Source organism: Natrix helvetica, assembly GCF_964273705.1.
Source record: "Natrix helvetica genome assembly, chromosome: Z".
NCBI classification, from domain to species: Eukaryota; Metazoa; Chordata; class Lepidosauria; order Squamata; family Natricidae; genus Natrix; species Natrix helvetica.
Genome location: NC_138554.1, coordinates 93,633,704 through 93,657,760, shown reverse-complemented (window position 1 = coordinate 93,657,760; position 24,057 = coordinate 93,633,704). Strand labels below are relative to the sequence as shown.

Sequence of the window (24,057 nt, the reverse complement as noted above, 5' to 3'; positions counted from 1 at the left end):
AAAAAGCATGGTCATATTAGCAAAAACAGTGGAAAGTCTGCAAAACAAAACCCAAAATACTGGTATATGCTTTTTGGTGACAGTACTATCAACATTATTGGCAAATCCATCTCTCTTTAATTTGAAATTTAAAAAAAAACAAATCAATGCTTAAAAAATAATAATTCTAAACCTATCTCTAGAGGACCTTATCAAGACTTGGGAAGCATTTCAGAAAGCTCTGATCAGGCATTGCATGGAAGTCATGTCTGTAGAAGCCAGATGCCCAGTCTCTCTAACAGACCAAACCAAAATGGTTTTGGAAGGAAGAGCCCAATGGTCTAAAAGAGAGAAGCCTCAAACTGCTTAGAGGCCTTGACAGATGCCCTGATCATTTCATCAGCCACATCAGTGATGACACCATAGTCCAGAGCCAAACACATTATAGAGAGAAATGCGAAAGACTTTCCCAGCTGTGAGTGGGGAATGGAGCAAGAGCCATATCATGGAGATATATCATATAAAAATAGTTCCGGAAAACATGCTTATGCTGTGGGTTTGGGAATGATTCAGAAGTATAATATGCAAGTTTTGTAACTTTGGAAAACTCCTATTTTTCCATTTCTTTTATTGCGTTGAACTCTTGATTTCTGGTTGCACTTTAACCTTCTTAGGGCACGAAAAAATTCGCAGGTTAGAGCTTTTGATGGATAAGCCTCATAAAACCCAATTCTGCTTCCATGTCCCCAGAGAGAAAAGGACAAGCATTTCTGCCATTTTCGCATGGGTTAAGTGATCTTCTTCGCTCTCATAATATCAAGAATAAGTCATAGTATTTGACTCCTAAACTTGGACTCTTCTTCGCTGTTAACCTGAAGAAAGCAACGTCCAGAGTTTGCGGAAATAAGTCTTTCCTTTAAAATCTATACAGGCATCACTCTTCTCTCGCACCCATTCTCTTCTGACCTCAGTTTCACCCACACAAGAGAACCCACCTCCCCTTCCCTGCGCTACGCACTTCCCCCTAAACCTACCTCCTCTCTCTCTCTCCCATGCTTTTACTTCAACTCGCATTTCCCTTTAAACTCGTGCTTTTGCCTCGCCCTCCCGCCGCCTCTTTCGTCCTCGCTCCAAATTCCTCAGCTACTTTTCCTCGCGCCGTCGTTCTGCCCTGCCCGCGTGCTCAGGCGCGCCCCCGCCTGGTCCTCCCCCCTTGCTCCCGCTCCAAGGCCAACTCTTGGCTTAATTGGGCCATTCGGGAACGCGCTTCGCGCTGCCGGTTTACTTTTCTTCAGGCGACGGCGAAAGCGTAGCTTGGGAACTCATCGTCGAGGGTGGATGGAAGAGTGGTGGGCGCGTAAGAGGCATTCCTTACTGGGCGCTTCTTCCCTTGGATAAGGATCGGCACGCAGAGCACCGAAGCTGGAGAGTGAAAGATCTGCGCCTGCCCCTCCTCCTACAGGTAAAAGCCTCGTTTACCCCTTCCCCACTCCTGAAAGTACCCCCCTCCTCAAATACAATCGTTGCTCCCACACTATTAAATCGGCCCGCGGAAAGCAGGGCTAATCCCCCTCTGCTCCGAGATGTTGATTATCCACGACGCAGCCCCCCGCCCCAACTTGGCCGTGTTTCCTTCGAGCTAAAATGTCCCTCGGTTCCCAGTTAGTATTTTCTACATCACCTTCTCTGTAATCAGGGCTCCAACACTAGTCCTAGGCAAGTAGTTTCCGTTCCATTCCGGTTCCTCCGGTCTCGTTTCTTCTGCCTAATCTACATCAGCTACTTATCCTCCCTTCCTCCTTCATTCTTTCTCATCCCTTAGTCTCTTCCACAGACTTCGCCAATTCCTCTCTATCCTAGTGGCATCCCTTTAATCACCAGCTGTCTGCTAGCACTACCCAAGACCATGCTACAAATGCCCTTTCATCACCTTTCTGTAGTCACAGGAGAGGAAGGTGGATTTGATTCTCTCCGTGCTTTTATGCACATTGAAGAGGAAATTCGGACTCTTATTATAATGGGCTATTGGGTATCACAGATGATAGCCAATAAAACATATGTAAAGCAAAAGGCAAAAAATAGTGCTTCTTGGATATATTTGTGTACATCAGATATGCAGCCCTTTTCGTGATCTTTCTATTCCCATCCGTCAAGCAATGCTGCTAAGGTCTGCTAACTGCTAAAATAGTGATGATGTTACCTAGTTGGGTAAAAGCAAATATCCAAGCTCAGAGAACACCAAAGTCTTTCTAAAATAGTTTTTGCTCCCAAGCAATAGCATCACTTTTTATTTAATTTTTAAAAAAGAATATTATCTCTTTTTTAAAGTATATATTCTTTCTTATCTCTTAATTCTTTCATTAAAAAATACAACATAGTAAAACTTAAAACAACTTCTAAAATGCAACCTTTTTCAGAGCAATTCTGTCATTGGCCCAAACTCAAACTCAAAATCAAAATCAATCCATTGCCTTCTAATACCATCATCTTCCAAATGTCATTATATACTATTACAAAGAAATACTCTTATATCAAATTACTCTAATTTCTTATCTACTTACATAAAATTTCTTGTGATCTATTATTTTAGGATAGCTATCTAACTATCTAATTATCTATCTAGTAGTATTATAATAACTGTGCAAACTAAACATGTTTAAAACATAAGCAACAGTAAGCTCACTTCAAGATAAGTAATACAGTAATTCAACCTAAGGATTACTTTTCATTTCATTTGTTTCCATGTGAACTATTTCTTTACAAAAAGTACCTGTGTATTGCCCCTTGTAATAGTGTTTATCCAGATGGGAATTTTATGTTAAATTATAAAATGATAGATACTCATGTGTTTTTCTCAACTGACATTCTTCTGTTGGTATGCACCATTTTGTACAGAAATATTACTGATATAGAAAATTCACTCTGTGTACCTGATGACTCAATTAACACTTCCTGAGACAATACTTCAGTCTGTATAATCTATTGTCAATTAGCCCACATCACTGAATTATTCTCCTGTTCCTATATTCTCAGTGGAACATTTTTCATCAATACCACCAGAATTCCAATAGCATTTTCGTTGTATCTTTTAAATGACTCAATCAGCCTAATAATTTTCCATCTTGAGATTTTTTGTTATTGCATCATTCTTATTTTCTCATTTTAATGCTGCTTGTTAATTGAAAACATTTTGTGATTCGCCTGTATTCTATTACATTAACATGTTTGATTTATCTTTGAAAATGATTTTCCCATGATAACCTATGATTGCTATCATTATCCTGTTAGTGTTTAACCTTTATTATCTTACTGCTTGTTAAATGTCAATAGTTACCTTTTATCTCCTTATGTACAAAATAAACATATCCCTGGAATTTAATCTGGAGGACATTAAAAGGGCAGACTGGGGGAAAGGGTGAAGAATGGTGAAGTTTCTAGTTATTTATTAAAATTTATACAGACCCCAGATTCTCTAATATGCAAGTTTGTTTCATTTTCTTGCCTGTTTAACTTTCTAATCATGTTACATCCCTGCCTAAATCCTTTCCTTGCATGTAGAACAATTTAATAAAAGGAATCTAAGCTTTTGTCTTTGCATTGTGATTTAATCTTGAACTACTTGTTTGTAGTAGTGCTAATAGCAGCAATAAAATGTTTTCCAAATGCATCACTCTCCTTGGTTGACTGTTTTTGTTTTTGTTTGACCATATGTAAAAGATTGAACTTCACATGTTTTTATATTGAAAACATTTGTTCCAAACATTTATATTTAGTTACAGATTTCTTAAAAAGTAACTTAATGTTCATTTCAAATGGTTTCAGTATACTACATGAAGTTTACAAAAGAGAAAAAGAAAATAGACAGATGACAGATTTAAACATTTATTTTTGATTGCAAAAGTTTGCATTTTCTTATTGAAATATGTTATGCCTAATGCACAGACTGTTATGCATTTATCTGATGAATTTTAACACCTGAAAAAGCAAATGTGGTTGATTTTCATCAATACTTTTTATGGCACACAATTGTTTAAAAAGTGTATACTTGGAGAACACTGTTATTTTTTCTGGCAAACCACTTGAAAGTACTATATGCACATGTTTTGTTGTCCTTTTTTAAAAAGTTGTGTTACTTGAAAAGATCAGTTTTAAAGGAAAGAATAGATGGCAGTAGAATTCTTTGGATTTTAGTTTAAAACATAGATGAATTAAATATGCACATGACAATAATAGTTCAAAATATTGTACAGTAAACATAGAGTAAATATTTCAGAATTATAAAAATAGAGTAAATATTTCAGAATTCTTTTTTCTCTCATAGTAACCTTCTAAACCCAACACTTTGGATGAAAATTGTGGGGGAAATTGGAGGAGGAAGGACTATTGGTATGTTTGACACCTTGAGTTGTATATGAAAAAAGAGATAAAAATTAGTAAGTGTTGCAGTTTTATAAACAGTTGTCATTTGCAATGTTTGCAATTATTTGTATTCATATTAAGCCTGTTTGGTCTAGTGGTTAAGGCACCAGTCTATAAACCAGCAGACTGAGTTCTAATCCACCTGTGGCATGAAAACCAGCTGGATGATTTTGAGCCAGTTGCTCTTTCTTAGCCCAACTCACCTCACAAGGTTATTTTTTAGCAAGAAAATAGGAAGGAATGTTTGGTGGTATGTTCACTGCCTTGAGTTATTTATAAAAATAATGATATGGTAGAAATAAATAAATATTATTTAAATTTTATTGGCTTCCCAAATCCAGTGAGCAGTGTTCAAAACACTAGAAAATGTTAGCTTAAAATGTTAAACCACACAGCCAAACTAAAATAATCTAATAAACAACAAAATAAACAAAATAAAACAGGGATCTTAGACAAATAATAAATATTGACTCCATGTCTGGAACCAAAGCCAAGTTTTGGAAAAAATAATAATATTACAAATGTGATTAATCAGTGGTATTTTTAAGTAAATTAAATTTTAATGATTTAAATATTGTCTTCCTATCTTTGTAATTTTCTTTTGAAAATGAATTGTTTTTACATCTGGAAACTCATTTACCAAAATATTATTTAATTCTAATTCAATACTTTTTTAACTTGAAAAAGTCTAATACTTTTTATATTGATTTTTATTAACCAGCTAAAATGTGTCACTTGAGTTGTTGATCTCTACCTTTTCATCAGAATTAGAATAACAGTTGGAAGGGACTTTGAAGATCTTCTAGTCCAACCCCCTGCCTAGGAAGGAAACTTTACAACACTTCATATAAATGGTTATCTAATCTCTTCTTAAAAACTTCCAGTGTTGGAGCATTTACAACTTGTGGAGGCAAATTGTTCTACTGATAAATTGTTCTGTCAGGAAATTTCTCCTTAGTTCTAAGTTGGTTCTCTCCTTGATTAGTTTCCACCCATTGCTTCTTGTTCAAACCTCAGGTGCTTTGGAAAATAGTTTGACTCCTTCTTTGTGGCAACCCCTGAGATATTGGAGCACTGCTATCATGTCACTCCTAGTCCTTCTTTTCATAAGACTAGACATTCCCAGTTCCAGAAACCATTCTTTATATATTTATTCCTTGAGTCCTCTAATTAGAGAATCTTTGTTGCTGTTCTGTGCACTCTTTCTAGAGTCTCAACATCTTTTTTACATCATTGCAACCAATATTGGATGCAGCATTCCAAGTATGACCTTACCAAGGAATTATAAAGTGGTATTTACATTTCAAGTGATCTTGATTCTGTCCCTCTGTTTATGCAGCCTAGAACTGTGTTGGGTTTTTTGGCAGCTGCAGCAGCACACTGCTGGTTCATATTTAAGTGATTGTCCACTGGGATTCCAAGGTGCCTCTCACAGTCACCACTGTTGAGCAAGGTACAATATATACTGTACCTGTGCATTTTGTTTTTCTTGCCTAAAGTTTTATTATTATCCTAAACCTTTAAACCATTTAATTATAATAGAGGCTAACTAGAAAGAAAGGTAAGACAGGGCCCCTTTACTCACTTTAGGGGGAAGGGGGGAGGAGTCCATGTGTGCTACTCTTAAATTATTTTCACTTTACAGGCAGCATCTTAGAGTAATTACTGAGACAGCTCAGTAGTAATTACCTCCAGAGTTCAATTGGTGCCTTGCATCATCTTTGCCTTGAGAACAGAATACAAGGCCATAAGATTGATAAGTACTTGCTAGAACAATTGAATCAAAAGGGGCTTTTTAATGAGATCTTTTGTTTCTGAAGCAATGTGCTTTATAAGAAACAGGCTTCATTTCATAAGAATTTTAATAGAATACTTGCTGACTTGTTTCTGGCATTATTGAGAATGATGTTATAACTACCCCTTTGATAACATTGTTTATTTTGTATTATTACTATATAATTTATTTCTATAATTTATTCCTATATCGGCCTACAACTGAAATATGTATAAGAACTTACATTGTGCAGGGCCTTGAAGACTTTGCACTTTGTCCAAGTTTTTGACCAGGATGATTGAAACCCTCAAGAAATATGTGTGTGTTTTAATAAATTTATTTAAATATAGTGTTAAGCTTCTACAAATATTGATTATTTAAATACTGGCCTGCTTACTTAAAATTGCTCAGCTTTGTTTGTTTCCGATTTGTCATCTCCTCCCTCAGTTTTATCAAAAATTCTCACATTTTCTCAATTAAAGCAACATGTTAACATCATACTTGTCAAAGTGATGAAAAATGACTTTCGGAAGTCACATTGCTTTGATAATTCTGGTACAGTTATTTTCAAGCAATATTTTGATCAGGAATATAATATTAGCTCATTTGGGTTGCTTGTGAATTTTGGGAATTATTGCACTAAAGTCATTCTGTTCCAAACCCCAATCAGTATGGGCAACTTGGTTCCCTCCAGATATTTTCAACTACAGTTCCTACAATCCTTTGTTTTAGACTTTGATGACTCAGTACCATTTAGGGACAAATATAAGCTTATTTAGAATATATGTTTTGATGTTGATTCATATTATTCTGAAGATGAAAAACAGTTAGCTGCAATGGAGGGAACATTTGCATTTCATACCATAATTCACAATCAAAGTTTTCGTAGTATGGATTGTACAACTAAATTATTGAAAAAGTTTCACAATGCTAAATTTCCATGTGCCAGGACAAAATGCGAGGCTATTATTAAATCAGTATTTAAAAATTACTGTGATAAAATACTTACAGCAGACTTGAAAATTGCAGCATTTGTAACAGTTTTATCTGATGCATCAAATCATAATGAAACCAAATTGTATCCAATACTAGTAAGATATTTTAATGTTACCAAGAGTATTCAAGTAAAAATTTTAAATTTAGAATCCATTGAGGGTGAAACTGCTGAAATTTTGTCAAACCATCTATACAGAGCAATAAATGAAAACAATTCGAAATCCAAAGTTGTTGCACTAACAGCTGATAATACAAACACAAATTTTGGTGGGTGAAGACGCAAAGTGGTGAATAATGTGTATGTAAAATTACAAGATTTACTCCAAAAGAAAATACTAGGAATAGGTTGTAATGCACATATTTTGTCAAATGCAACCAACATGGCATCATGAGCCATGCCAATTGATGTAGAAGTAATAATAACTACAATTTATTTGTATTTTAGTCGTTTTACCGTTTGTGTGGCTACTTTAAAACAATTTTGTGAAGAAGCGAATGTTGAATACAAAAAAAAATTAGGGTATTCAAAAGTTAGATGGCTTGCTCTAACACCTACTGTAGAGCATGTTCTACAATTATTTGCGTCTCTCCATATTATTTAAGTTTAGACAAATCCTGGAATCGTTTTTCAATAATGAAATATCTGAGATTTTTAATTTTTATTACTTTTATTACTTTTCGTTTAGAATATAAGATGTCCACTGAAGGGCAAAGAGTTGATGATAGCCCAAGTACCAGTGGAGGCAGCTCTGATGGAGATCAGCGAGAAAGTATTCAACAGGATCAGGAAAGAGAACAAATTCAACCTAAGAAAAAGAGGCAAAATCTCCAACAAAACAGCAGCTAAACTTTCAACCAGTGCTAAAAGGTACTTGCTCTTTGGGTTAATTTTCAGATTATTTTTCTTTTAATAACTATAATTGGTTGTCTTACAGTATTTATGTGCTAACTGGTCAATTGACAACTGATTCTGTAGCACATGCAATAACAGTTGCTTGTTTACTAACTATACTGATTTAACTGTTATTAAAGTTGGGCCATATATATAAGTCTTATATATGTGCAAGTGAGTAAGAGACAAACTAATGTTCATATTTGTCAGTCTATTTTATAGTTAATTAGCCTTAAATATTTCAGGCATTTCAGATAGAATCTCATATCTTTTTTGCAGCTAGATGATACTGCCAATTCATATTTAATATCTGATTAATGATGTCAGGATTTTTTTCAAATGTATTTTAATAATCCCGCTACCCTGTATCTATATTTATGCTATGCTTATTTAATTCTCTTATTTTCAACTCCTTTCTCTAAATTACCAGGATTATTTTGAATTTTATTTCTGCTTTCTAGGATATTAGCTGTACTATTCAGTTTTAATCATCTACATATTTGTTATACCTGTTCAAATAAATAAGTAATACAAATATTGTATTACAGAATCCAAAATTGAATATGCTAATCCTTTAACTAGAGTTGTTAAGTCAGTTGTTAATTCATCCCAAAAATGTGGTACAAGTAATGCTTGATGTACAATCATTTGTTTAAAGACTGTTCGGAAATGGGTGCTTTATGGAATTCCTGCTTCTGGTCATTCTCCGCATGTTGGCATTTTGGTCACTTGGCAATCTGTTCACATTTATGACTGGCTATAAGTGCTATCTGATCATGTGATTGTCATTTGCAATCTTTTCTGCTGGCTTCCTCAAGTTGCAGATGAGGGGATAGAGGATTTGAGGTCCATTCAGAGTATTCTGTCCTCTCTTCAATGCCCTGGAGGAATAGACCTCAAATCTGGTGAAAAGGCCAACATAATTTGCATTTAATATGGGAAAGCTATATTTGCAGGAAAAAAATCAATGGATATCCACTTTGCATAACACCTTTACTCTCAGAATCAAAATCTGATACAAACATATTTGTAAGTAAATAGGAAACTATATCGGATAGAATACATATCTTTCATTTTTGACGACGTAATCATTTACATGTTTTTAAGCATCCTACATAAAGAGTTTACTGCAAATACTAGTCATGCCTATCCTGTTAGGTAAAAGGGATGAAAGACATGCAGATAAGTAGATGATCTCATGAAACATTTGCTAGATACTTGAGGAGTATTGGAGTTACAGGGCATTTGGTTTAAGAAATTTTGTTCTAGAAGATATTAGCTATTACATGACCTGGATTTGTATTGAGTAGAAATGAATGAACTTTAATTCTTATTCAGTTAAAAAGTTTTGATTCATTTATTTTAAAATTATAGATATCCTTGAGTTATATTGGCAGTTGGGACTAGGATTTCCATTCCTAATCAATGCAGTCACAAAGCTCGACATCACATGTCTCCATCACTTAGCAACAACAATACCATCATGAACCATTGCCATTATTATGCAAATCCTACCAGTCATACTGTAGTGGCCTTTCATGAAATAGTTGCTGGTCACACAAGGTCTACCTCCCTCCCTAAGTAGGTCTTGAAGAAAACAGCTGCACATGATCTCATGAAGAAAACCTCAGTTGTCTAGTAGCTCTCTTACGAAAGGAAAGGCCAGATGATTTTGATCTGCAGTGGGAACAAGAAGTCAGCAAAGGTCAACTGAGAGCACTAGACTACAGGGCACCAAGGGCAGAGATTGGGAGGAGATGGGTGGTCAGGAGATGTAGCCCCTCTACAATCATAGGAATGCTCTGTGTCACTTCTTTTGGGATGGAAGCTATACTTTTTGCCTATATAAAAATTTCAACTTCATAGCCAGTAAGAATGCTGAGATATAAAATTATACCACATAGTCTTATAATTTGTAATTAAAACCCCTTATACCCTGTGATTAACTACCTTCAATAAAATTAGAAGGAAACTTTTTTTTAATATAGTTCTATTTGTGTTTTTCCTCTTAAGGATTCAGAAGAAGCTTGCAGAAATTTCATTAGACCCTCCTCCAAACTGTAGGTGAGTTTTGAAGTTTATGTATATGGAATATAGTGTGATATTTCATCCAACATAAATGTTTCTTCAGTTTCATTAGACTTATGATGGAAAGATCTTGTTATTATTTAGAGTTGTTTGTGATGTGACTAAATTTTTTTGCATCAGTTATTCTGGAAAAATAATGATGGAAGACACATCAAAACAGCCTCTGAACAGTAAATATTTTATTTTTATTGTGATTATTGATCTGGCTGGCTGGCATATTTAGTGAAAATGTATTAAAGACGTACTTGTATATTTGGATGGCTTATTTTTAGTCACTATGAAGCTCTTATAGAAAACACAAAAAGAGCCGCAAGATCCGGAGCAATGGATGGTCGGTCTTTTTTTGAGGGGGGATTCCTAGAATCAGGTTGCCCAGCACCCCAAAGAGGTCTGCATGGGACTCCAGTGGCTGCAAAGCACGGCACGAGGGACAGAAGCCCCTGAATCGGCTTCTTGCAACAGCATGCCGCTCTGATCAACCTGGCTTATAGTTGGTGGTGGGCAGCCCTTGCTACGGTTTCCCCCTTCCTCTGGACGGCTCTCCACCTCCTCCTCTGCTTAGGTTCCCCACTGGGTTCAGGGGCTTTGCAGCCGCCGTTTCACATGGAGGATCTGACCAGGAGAAAAGAGAAGGCGTGTCTGCAGTGGGATGAGGCTTGGCAGTTGTCAGAAGGGTGCGGAGGACTTGGCAGCTCCTGAGAGGGCCAAACACTCTCAGCTCGCAACATCTTTGCCCTGATAGCATTGCTGGCAGCTGCTTCCTGCAGCTCAGGCGGTCTGTGCTCTCTCCGCTGTTGCTGCTTGGCCCTTAAAATGCTTTTCTCCATGATCCTCGTGTTTCAGGCCAGGCCCTTCAGGGGCATTGCTTCTCGGCCCGAAACAAAGCAGCAGCGAGGAAGGAGTTTTTTTACAAGAGCCCCGCCAGCGAGCCAAAAGCAGTGCCAGCAGCAACGGGACATGCTCGGGGAAGAGAGCCAGAACTGACTGTCCAGGTTTGTGCTTCAGCTGCTGCTGTCGCTTCTATTGCTGCTACTGCTGCAGCCACCAGAGATTCCTTCCTCACCTTGTTTTGGGATAAGACGCGATGTCTCTGAGGGGCTGTCTCTGATGGCACCTGAGGCTGCCTCGCCTCCTTCTGCCCCATGAAAAAAAGATCAGCTCCACTTTCCCCTCTCCCCTTTGTCAGCCTACGCACTATTGAAGGGGTGGAGGAAAGTGCTCCTTGGCTGCCTCTCCAGGAGGACTACCACGCATCCTTAACGGGTGGGAGGTTGAAAGGTCAACCATAGGTGAAGAGTGGCAAGGGGTTTTGGCAGCGTGAAAGAAAGAGTTCAAAGTCAGTGGAGGTGGTGGGTGTTGGGTGGGTGTGAGAGAGAGGGGGGCGGAGAGAGAGAGAAAGCCAAAGAGTGAAAGAGAAGGAAAGGAAAGAAGGGAGAGAGAAAAAAGAGACAGATAGAAAGAGAAAGTGAGAGAAAGAAAGAGAAAGAAAAGTAAACAGAAAGAAAGAAAAAGAAAGAAAGTGGGAGAGAGAGGCACAAAAAAGAAAGAAAAGAAAGAAAGAAAGAATTTATGACCACAATTGAACCCAAAATTTTGGTTGCTGGGAAAGAGCGTTGTTAAATGAGTTTCACCACATTTTGCAATTTGGTCACGCCCACCCAGTCAAATGACCATCAAGCCATGCCCACAAAATAGGCCACACTCACAGAATAGATAATTTTGAAAAAGTTTTGAAACCCACCACTGGAGGAAAGGGTTTAGTGCCATATGTTCTTCAGGGAACTTACTTGAAAATATACTTATGTGAATCTCCCTACATCTACACCAGTGGTTCTCAACCTTCCCAATGCTGCGACCCTTTAATTCAGTTTCTCTTGTTGTGGTGACCCCCAATCATAAAATTATTTTCGTTGCTACTTCATAACTGTAATTTTGCTACTGTTATGAATTGTAATGTAAATATCTGAAATGCAGGATGTATTTTCATTATTACAAATTGAACATAATTAAAGCATAGTGATTAATCTGCCAATCTTGGTTTGGGAGAATATCAGCCAGGCTGGGATTTTCCAGGATAAAACGACCTCCCTGGCTGCCTTCAGCAGCAGTTCATGGTTTACATGAGTTTTACTTTATTAAGTTTACTTCTTTTACATTCCAGTCCACCCACCCACCCAGTTTTCTTTCTTTCTTTCCGTTTTCTTCTTTCTTTCTTTCCATTCCTCTCTCCCTTTTCTTTCTTTCTTTCCTTCCATTCCTCCCTCCCTTTTCTTTCTTTCTTTCCATTTCTCCCTTCCTTTTTTCTTTTTCTTTCTTTCTTTCTTTCCATTTCTCCCTACCTTTTCTTCTTTCTTTCTTTCCATTCCTCCATCCTTCCCTTTTCTTTTTCTTTCTTTCCATACTTCCCTCCCTTTTCTTCTTTTTTCTGGCCATTCCTCTCTCCTTTCCTTTTCTTTCTTTCTTTCTTTCCTTCCATTCCTCCCTCCCTCCCTTTTCTTTTTTTCTTTCTATTTTTCTTTCTTTAGAATCATTACAACCAGGCATGGGAGTGCATAGTGATTAATTCATGTGAGCAATCGATTTAACACAGATTAAGAAGTTGCCCTTTAAATTGGATTTTTAACAGGCTTAAGCTACATCAAACTGTGCTTCCGTCCCGAGTGGAATTCCTCGGGAAGGAATGGGTGGGAGAGGCCTGTCCTCCCGTTCGACCTCTCCTGCCAGCCAAAAAGCCTCCGAGCTCAGTTTAGCCCGCAGGACAGGACCAGTGGTGGTGGCGGCAAAGGCACCATCCAGGCCCAAGGTGGCTTGAATCCCAGCTGAAGTGGGTGGCCCGACTGTCCCGCCAGTCTCCTGCTCTCCAGGCACCTTCGAGCCCCTGTGTGCAGGCAGCTGGGCTGAAGCAGCACGGCTGACCGCACTCGCTTCGGACAGCCATTGGAACCGAGGCTGATTCGCCACCCAGAAAAACCCATCTCCCCCTTCAGTGCCTTGCCATTTCCCTGGTGTGGAGACTGAGTGGGGCGGCATCTGGTTGCGCCCGGAACCGGGAGGAGGCTGCTTCGCCACCCGGCGTTCTTCATGCACCTGCCGCTTCAGGACGTGGAGGTGGATGGTCTTAGGCAACCCCTGTGAAAGGGTTGATCAACCCCCAAAGGGGTCACAACCCACAGGTTGAGAACCGCTGATCTACAAAGATATTTAAACACAGCCAAATATTGCAGAAAGATCTTTAAATTTCCCTCCAATTTTATATAGTTTAAGAACTGTTAGATTCTTTAAAAGAAAAAGTAAGGTAGATGTATTTTGGGGGAAATGTCACAATATGAATGTTTCAATTCATAACATTTATATAGTATAATTTTGACAGCACAGAAAGATGCACATTATATGAGGAATTGTATGGGGAAAGAATAACATGAAAGAGGAAAGGAGAAGGGAATAGCTTACAAGTTGTTCTTCTCCACATTATTTCTATTCCTAGTTCAATATATGCTCAAACTAAAGGAAAAGATATAGCAAAAGAAAAAGAAAAAAAAGATTGCTGTGCAGTGAGATTATTGTTCATCCCAGCTATGCTTTGAACAAAGTTAATATAACAAGAAAAACTGGATATGTATAATCCATGAAATCAGGGAGTCACAGTTTTTCACTGTCACCTTGTACAATATAATCTTAATCTTTTATCCCCATATGAAATGTTTTGGACTTTTTTGTTTATATGTATTACACACTAATTCATCATGCTCATAACTTGAGGGAAAAAGGAGGGGTATATTTCAGATCGTATTCTCACCTTATTTCCTTACCATTGTTGCCACATAAATAATTTCAAAGAACATTAATGTGTTTCTATAATAGTTGTTACAATGCATATACTGTATTTCATGTAATAGATGCTGTTTTACACAGTAAATTTCAAAGAATGACAGTGGAATGTTTGGAATGTTTCCAGATTCATAATTTATACAATGAAATATTATTTTAAATAATTAATTACTTTTTTTGTACAAAATTTATTTTACAGAAATAATTTGTAATACAAATCTGTAAACTGTGTGCATTAAATATGGACTTGTTCCTTGTGTGTCTTATTAACTGTTAACAGTTAACTACTGTCATAGTTATTTTTTATATTTATAAAACTATTAAAATTCTGACTCTTATGTGCATTAACTAAGAACAGAAAATAGTGACATGGTAAACAGTGGAAGTATATATAGGAAGGCAATGCCTTTATTTACTGTACCTTTAAGTAAAGAACTGCAATTCTCTAAATCATTCAGCAGATAATGTGCTTGTATCATACAGGGCAGTACTGAAAGCATGAGTGTTATTTAATCACTCAAGTTTAATGTTGACTTCAGGCACAATCAGTGTTCATTCATACTTCACTTAAAAATGTGATTGTGTCCTATTTCGGTAGAGTTGCAACCTAGATATTGTAAAGTCTAGATTTTTCTATCTCCTATTGCTATTATCCCTTAATGAATGTCTATAAAAAAAACTTTTATAGAAAGAAACTTAGCTGAAGAGTTGTATTTTTACCTTAGGGAATTAAAATATTTTGCCTTTTAAAACTGAATCTCATTCACATTCTATAAACATAGCATATTAAGAGAAGGTTGGCAGCAGCCAAAGGATTAATTAAATGTTCCATGAGATACTATGTACGGAACATTTGCCATGTTAAGTAAATAAATCTCCTTGGTGTCTTACCAATATCCTTCAAATATTGAACCTTAGTTTTAATGCAATAGCAAAAGAAACATATATGTTTGGGCAAAATAAAATGATAGTAAAAACTGCTAATTTGTCCTTAATTGAATCTGGACAATAGAAGTCAAGAACCCTGGGAACTTTTTGTCCCCATATGAATAGAAGAAATAGTAAAACATTTTTTTAAAAAAAATGAAGTAAGTAATTAGATACATCTTCAGTCTGAGATATAGAAGAATCTTTGTGCAATAGGAATTTATATTATCTGCCATCAGTCTCTTGGTTAGCAAATTTGAGGATTAGGAAAGCATATTATGGGGCATTGATTTTTCCTTTGGTTCCAGAGAATAATACCATTAAAGGAAATTAAGAACTATCATGGCTCACTGTCCAATTGTAAAATTATGGAAATATAAAACAAAATACTTCTCTCTTTCTTAACACTCCAATGATTCAATTTAGATAATGTAGACAAGGTAGACAAATCCAGCAATTAGAGGAAAAGTAGTTAGAACATGTCTGGAAGGACAAGTCTAAAATTCAGCCTTATTGATGACCTCTGATGGAATGGAGTTGTTTTGTTGTTGCTGCTATTATTTTAATCTGGTTTGGGCAGAATGGTGGAGACTTTTTTAGTGTTTTAAGAATGTAAATTGCAACAGAGAGCATGCCATTCTAGAGATAATATGTCCCAAATAACACTTAAAGTACAGTCTCTGCTATTACATAATAATATGCAATCTTTGGATAATTGAAATCCACAAATAGGTTCAAGGAGAATACTTTCAGGCCACAGAATTCTCACTTATGTGAAATGACTATTGAATATCAATTATCATGTTTTCCAATATATAATCAGTCATCAGGGATCTACTATCCTTCAATGAAATCTTTTATAGTGAGATCTTGTGATTTTGAGAGCAACCTGAAGCTTGTGTTCCAGAAAGGGTGGCTGGAATTCCTGGTTAAACCAACAGTATATTTCTTCAAAAGTAGTTTTGAATAATTTCAAAATCTACATGAACTTATTATACCAAATGCCAAGGCACAGTGGAAGTACTGCCTCTAGCATCCCCGTATCCTTTTATTCCTATTGAGGAATGAGGATTCTAAACTTGAATGGTAAGATAAACAACATTTATAGAGAGACATATATCTTTCAGTAAGTAGATAAAGGAATAAGCCTGTATTGATTTTGTTCATAATAAATACTAACAATATGCAGTTCTGCTTCATAGAAAAACATAGTGAATAGTGTGTAAAATTTCCATGCTGTACATGCTTTATATAGGAAAAATGGATCTAATAGATAATATGTGTTTATTCATTGCAAAAACTTTGCATTTTACAGAGCTTTACATTTTCAGATATTTTTTCTACCTCTGCTTCTTCCCTACGCTATTACACTTTCATTAGTGTGTATTTCTATGAATGATTTCTTTCTCACTGATTTTGCTTGTAATTTATCTTGAATGTTTCATCAAGGCTGAGATATATTGATAATATAAGAATACATTGTTTTTATTTCTGATTTGTCATAATAAAGTCTCCTCTATATAAGGTGATATCATTTCTGGGTTTTTTTTATAATTACTTCATGATTAAAGAAACATAAATCCAACTGTGCTAATATGCATTCAATGAATAAACAGTGACAGTGCCCTGGCAGTGTCTTCTAAATGCAGTAGTGGTATTTATTTGAAATGAAAATCTTTAGAAAATACTATCCAATAATATATTGAAAAAAATTGCAGACAGAGATTAGGGTATTAAGTGCTTTGAATTAGTCTGCGTCTTCCTTAGAATTGTAATGTTGAGATCATGTCCAATATTGAAGGCCTCCACTATGACAGTTTCAGATTTCTCTCTCTCTTTTTTGGTAATTCTAGATGTGTTGTATACACTATATTTTATCTTGGCATTTGAGGCAGGGGAATGAACTATTCAGATTATATACTACTATTGTATGTACCATTCTCCCCAGGATTTTAATGATTAAGTTAATCTCAGTCATCATTAATTTATTTCATGGACAGCAAAACTTAGTGGCAACTCCTGTCCAGCTCAGAGAGGACTTTACAGCTGAAGTTCTTAAAAATTATTAAATTAAGAAGCTATAAATGGTTAACATGCCAGTTTACAAGGATCCATCTAATTTCCACCTACAGTGGTTTAAGAAAACAAGCTTTTAAAAAAGATTTTCTGTGGTACTTCTAAATATTGAGGATACACGTTCTTAACTTTACACACATAAACTAAATTATATGCTAATTGCTAATTAATTAATAATCATTAATTTGGGTAATGAATACCCATAAGGTTTTTTAATTCACTGAAAACTGAATCAGGCTTTTCATTCTTTGACATCTTGATATATTCAGTACAGTGTCTTCGTTCTAATTAACTGTTCAGCCATATTATTACAACTTTGATATATATCAAAATCTGAAAACTGAAAAATAGGGAAACAAGTATAATTTCATACAGATAATTATAATTAGAAGCATTTCAGATTATTTTTATTATTATTTTTTCTACAGAAATTTTCTAGAGTCTTGACCTTATTTTTCTTATAGAGAATTGGATTAGGCAGGTTTTAAAAATACTTCCACACTGCTTGGCAGGAAGCCAGTTACTGTCATTTTAACTAAAACTATGCATCATACAACATAACAGCTTGTTGTATACTATTAAATTGGGTTATTTAAAATAGACTAATGAAAACATTTACTTGATTTAAGGTTAATAAAAATGCTTGGGTGAAATATATGTTAAGTTCATTTGCACGGAAGGAATAGCTATTAGTATGCAATTTACACCGTTATCTGCATAAAATTACCATTTAGGTGATCTCATGTACACAGAGGTAACTATTGTGGTAGCAGGGATCACCAAAATCTGATGAATAAGTAGTGCTTACCTTACCTTGCCCTGCCCTTTAGTTCTTGAAGTTCTCTAGCTTTTTCTCTAACTAAACAAAAAATAGCAGTGTGCTTATGTATTTTTCTTTGTATATCTAAAAGGTTCTACAAAAATTAAAATACTGATTTGAAGTAGGCAAAGGATTCTTTTGTTGGCACAGAAATAAATATTCTTTCACTTACTGTGTATATAAAGGAAAAAAGAAAAACACAACTGCATGTTTTGTGTTTTATAAGAGAAAAATATAAGGCAGCAAAGAATTTTTGAATTGTATTTGCCCTCTGAAGATTCTGAATCTCTAAAAACTGTATTTTAAGAAAAGATAGGAAACAAAATCTTAAATGTTTAGATACATCTGTATTAACCACATATTATATGACTGAGTTGATATTGTATACGAAGATTTACCGTATATTTCCTTGAGTGTAATATGTTATACTTAAGTTTAAGTAACAATTAAAAGAATCACTTTTCCTACACTACTTCAATAACATCAAGCATAAGATTATACAATATCCTAGTAAAATCAAAGTTGAAAAGACAAAGAAATGAAACCAGAAACATGATGGGGGAATGGAAGAATAGTCTTCTTCCTTAAATTACCTGTTTGTCTGCTCTGCTTTGAATCTTTGAACTATAGTAAACTAACCTAAACTATATTGCATATCAAAACTGCCTGGACTCCAAAGTGACTTGAAATATTTGATGTAACTCTTAAATTGATAATTATCTTCATTAGAGACAGCTCAAGATGGCTGCTGAACAGTAGGAACTTTTCTTTTTCCTTCCGACAATCTGCCAATTTTTCTGCCAGCTGCTCCCTGGATTGAATGGGAGCATTTAGGAATGACCTAAGATGGCCATGGACTCACCTGGAAAGGGGAGTCTTGAAAATTCCAGTTCCCTCTTGTAGTGGTCAGAAAGCTATTAGCATCTATCTTTCCTATTGGCAGTTTGTGTTCTTAATATGCCATGGTTTTTTACTTCACTTTTTGAAGCTATAGCTTGTTTTCTTGCAGATGTTTCGTTACCCAAACTAAGTAACATAATCAGTTTGGGTACCTACTTTGAGTAATGAAACATCTGCAAGAAAACAAGCAAGCTGAAAGACCATCATTTCAAGGCTCCCTCATTTCAACCCTGAACTACAAACATTCTCTTTTACAGATGTGAGAATAAAAGATCTTGCCTGAGTATTCATTTTCAAAACCTGATCTTCACAACACATATGGAAGTATATGATGATCTGAATAAAAGAGATTTCTGAAGATCTCCAAAAGACAGTTGTTGCTCACCGAACTGGAAATAGTTACAAACTATTCCCAAAGAGTTTAGACATTACTAGTTTACTGTCAGGTAGAGGGTATAATGGGAGATACATGGGTAGAGGAGTTGAAGTCCATGCTGCAATTGTAAATGTGTGCATATTGCAAATTTGGACATACCAAAATTTTGAACACGGGATGCTTTAACAATCATACATTCAACGACCTGCCATAACAATTCATTCAGTGCACATTCATTTTGTGCAGTCATTCAATAAATGGTTGGGTGAAAACTAACTATAGTATGTTGGGAACATTTTTAACTAAGACTCTGAAGTCTATATAGAGAGATCTAAGAATGCAAATTCTTTAAGAATGCAAATTTAACATTTGATTGTTATGGCCACTCATTTTACTTTTAAGCTAGACAGCTTTTAACTTTTGGTTACGGTCCCTTAGAAACTGCAATTAGCCATTATAGATAGGTGTTGAAACTGAAATTGGTCCACACAATTGTTTACCATTGTTCAGTAGACTGTTCAGTAGACACAATTTTAGTAATTATAATGGCTCACAAAACTATGTATAGTTGATCTCTCTCAAAATAACACTTAAGATTTACGCCTGCAAATTTTTATCAACAGTAAAGAACAATTTAGCAAAAGATGTCAATTCCCTATAACCTAAATTTACAGATAGGAAGTAATCAGTTTTATAGGCTATATATGTCAACCCTGAAGCTGAGCTGAAGGACGCCATTTTGAGGCTTCAGGACAGCCACAACTGGAACTAAGGGATAGGGAGGGGGAATAGAAATAGCTGGGGGTTTGTAGCCTAAACAAAATACTTTCTCTTGGGGACCAAGGATGTTCCAGCAGGTGCTTGGAAGGAGAGGATTGAGGCCATCTAGCAACTGGACTGCATTCTGATTGGACCATGTGGGTGGGTAATGTTACTTGGACCCTTACAACATATGGAAGCAGACAGTCTTGACCTTTTTCTAATTCAGTGAAGTGATTTAGTAATGGAGATGGTACATACCTTATTAACCAGTTATTTAAGGCCTTTGTAGAACCGATTGCTTGGATAAAATTCTATTGATACCTATCAGCCTGTCTTATTTTTTTACCCCCTTTAGCCCTTCTTTTCATTACTATTTTTGTCACAAAATGTTCCATTTCTTTCATATCCCACAATAGGAAATTATTCTATGAACTTTTACCATCTTTGGTTTATATATTGATTACCAAAAATGTTAAGCAAACTAGAATTCTTACCACTCCCTATACTATAAACTAAGAAGGCAAGATTAATTCACTGACATAAGAAGGCAAACTCATTATATATATATATATATATATATATATATATATATATATATATATATATATATATATATATATATATATATATATATATATATATATATATATATATATATATATATATATATATATATATATATATATATATATATATATATTTATTTATTTATTTATTTATTTATTTATTTATTTATTTATTTATTTATTTATTTATTTATTTATTTATTTATTTATTTATTTATTTATTTATTTATAACCTCAATAGATTGTATAAGGATGCTTCATGTATATATCTCTGGTTCTATTTATCTTGAGCTAGTCAGCCACCTGCTGTAAGTTTCCTGTTTTTATCTATGCTATTTTTATTGTTCTGTACAGCTTTTCTTATTAGACATCCTAAACCTCTCTCTATACATTTATTATGGTCTTTTTAAAACTCATGAAAAAGTAAAAATTTTAGAAAATTTCTTAATTTTATTTGTATCCCATTTTTTGTTGTTTTTGCAAATCACTTAAGGTGGTAAACATATCCATTAATGAATTTTTAATACTTAACAAGGCAGCTGACCATATGACAGTAGTACATAGGTGCAAACAAGACTGTAGAAATAAGAATAAACCAATGGTTATTTATTTTATTTACACTCCATTATTAGCTTGTATAAGATCCATTCATCCAGAATCCCAGATTTATTGTCCATTCTACAGTCAATATGCTGAATGGTTGTAAATGATGAGAAATTGATATTAATAGAAATCCTTAGCTCACATCTCTATTATTTATTTTGTGAATATTTATGTAACAGCTAACAAGAGGGAATTCTTAATCAGATAGAAGAAAATATGTTCAAGCATATTCAAAGACTTCACTTTCTGCTAGTCTTTAATCATTTAACTTTAAAATGAGGCTGAAACATTTTGCCATTTCTAAGTAAAAAGTAAATTAATCCTCAAATCAATAATTAGATCTTGATGACTATATATATTCAAGTTTAAACAAATGCATTGTGGTTTGGGACATTTTTTTCTGATTTTCCAGTTTATCAATAGACCTAGAATTTCCTTGTAGCGTCTCCAATTTCTAATAAGGGCTGATTCTGCTAATCTACCAATCTGAGATAGGACATGCCAGCTATTTCTACACCAGAATGCAGTACTGCAGAACTTTAAACTCACTTTCCTTTTTCACCTATGTTACTTTATTTCACAAATAAAAATAAAGACGCAAGTATTTCTTATTTCTGTCACTATCCTCAATCATGCCTAATATAAAACATGTAAAATATTTTTTCAAGCAAATTTCATTGAATTTCCTGGAAATCTTCTACATTAATCAAGCCACATTGCTGAAAAAAAATAACTGCTGTTAATTTAACATGTGTACATAGTGGAAATTTGCATTACTTCACAAAATTCAAGAATAAGAATAAAGATAATGAAATGGAGAGTCCCTGGTGTTCTTTCACTTTGGTTGTTTTCTTGGAGATATTTCATTATCCAAACAAAGCTGAGCTGCAAATAATTAATTTAATAATGCATTTTTGCCACAGAAGTTTTGTTGCTGGCTCTACAGTTCATAAGCTAGTCAAAAGTTATCAAGATGTCATTAATCTTTAAAAGACCATTTCAGTAAGTTTTATTTGGCAGTATAACTGATGTTAGCAGCTGTAATAAATCTGTCTTTTTTGAGTCTATAATAATGTAGTGGGTCAGGAATATTAGGTTGCCTAAGAAATTATTTGAAAAATTAATGGCCTATTCCTATAGTTCTTGTCAGCTTTTACTAATGTGTATAAAACATCCAATTTACACATGAAATAGTTTAAGCTCACAGGTATATTTTTATAACCTTAATTAGTCTCTTTATGAATGTATCCACAATAGAGCTAGGGTGTGATATATTCTTTTTAAATATATATTCACCAAATATTATTTATGATTTAAAAATTACAAGTTATTTGTTATCGTTCAGTCACATAGGTATCTGAGAAAGAACAGGGCAGAAGATTCTGAAATAGTAGGTGTTCATCAGAACCATTCCAGGAGAAAGTCAAGCCACACTGAGAACACTACAGCGAATTCCAATTTATTACTTTCACTTTCATTCTTGTCAAGTTAAAAAATTGGACAAGGAGTAGGGCGGAGGAGGGGGAAGCAGGAGTGATAGACGGGATAGCTCCATAGCTTCTTAGGCAGGAACCAGAAAGCAAGTCAGTGACTATGTCCCCAATGTTTGATACTGGGTCCTCGGAGCTCACACCCAACCCCTGTAGACCCTCTGAGACCCAAGGTATTCAGCTGCTTCTAGTGAATGCCTGGTCAGTTAACAACAAAGCCCCCTTATTTGTGACACAATTGGAGAACTGCAGATCAATGTGGCATGCACTACGGCAGTGATGGCGAACCTATGGCACATGAAGCCATTTGTCAGGGCACTTTATAGGAGCCTGGGGAGGACGAAAAGAGCCTCCCCATCCCCTCCAGAGGCTTCATGAGCTTCTCCGAAGCCTCCAGAGCGCAAAAAACTGGCCCTAAGGGCAAACCGGAAGTTTGGGAATGGACTTCCGGTTTGCTCGGAGGGTCATTTTGACTGCTCCGGAGGCTTCAGGGAAGCCTCCCGAAGGTTCCCGAAGCCTCCGGGGGGTGGGGGAGTCTGTTTTCGCCCTCCCCATGCTCCTATAAAGCCTCTGGAGCCTGGGGAGGGCGAAAAAAGCATGCAAAAATGGGGTCGCACCTGTAGTGCGCGCATGCGCACTGGGGGGGTCGCACATTGCATTATGGTGCGGCATGCCTGCACATGACCCCCCTATGCTCTCCCCACTTATAGCACGCGAGCCAAAAAAGGTTCGCCATCGCTGATATAGGTAGTCCTTATTTAATAACCATTTTAACAGCTGTTTGAAGTTGAAACAAATTATGAAGTTGAAGTTGCAACAATTTTTATGACCAGTTTTTGAAGTTACGGCTATTGCAGTAATCCTGGGATCTTAGTATCATTAGGGTGTTTGGCACCCTGTTTCAATAAACTCTTATTTTTTTTAAGAAATACAGGTAGTCCTCCACTTATGACCACAGTTGAGCCCAAAATTTATGTTGTTAAATGAAACATTTGTTAAGTGAGTTTTGTCCCATTTTACAACTTTTCTTGCCATGGTTATTAAGTGAATCACTGCAGTTGCTAAGTTAATAACCTGGTTAAGTGAATCTGGCTTCCTCCATGGACCGCTTGTGAGAAGGTCACAACAGGGGATCATATGACCTTCGGACACAGCAATGGTCATAAATATGAACCAACTGCCAAGCATCTGAATTTTGATTACATGATTATGGGGATGCTGCAAAGGTCATAACTGTGAAAAATGGTCATGAGTCACATTTTTCAGTGCCATTGTAACGTCATACGGTCACTAAGTGAACTGTTGAAATTCAAGGACTACCTGTATTCATTTCTTTTATATTCATATTTCTTCTCTATCACTATCTTTGACATCTTTGTCAGGAGATAACATATGTATGGAACCCAAAATTTCTGTTGCTAACTGAAACATTTGTTAACTGAGTCTTGCCCCATTTTATAACCTTTTTTGACATCATTGCTAAGTGAATCATTGCAATTGTCAAGTTAGTAACACAGTTGCTAAATGAATCTGTCTTTCCCATTGCTTTCAGAAGGTTCCA

The 24,057-nt window shown here is 35.6% G+C and overlaps 1 protein-coding gene across 1 annotated transcript; it reads left to right on the top strand.

Annotated features, from left to right (window-relative positions):
• Positions 1-1,052: 1,052 nt before the first annotated feature.
• LOC309401994 (ubiquitin-conjugating enzyme E2 E2-like) lies at positions 1,053-10,128 on the top strand (the record flags this gene model as incomplete). The annotated part of the gene is given in 4 exon segments (XM_081971424.1): positions 1,053-1,441; positions 7,855-7,984; positions 7,986-8,036; positions 10,074-10,128. Coding segments are annotated over 3 exon segments (228 nt in total). The 5' UTR covers positions 1,053-1,441; positions 7,855-7,862.
• Between the last annotated feature and the right edge of the window lie 13,929 nt (positions 10,129-24,057).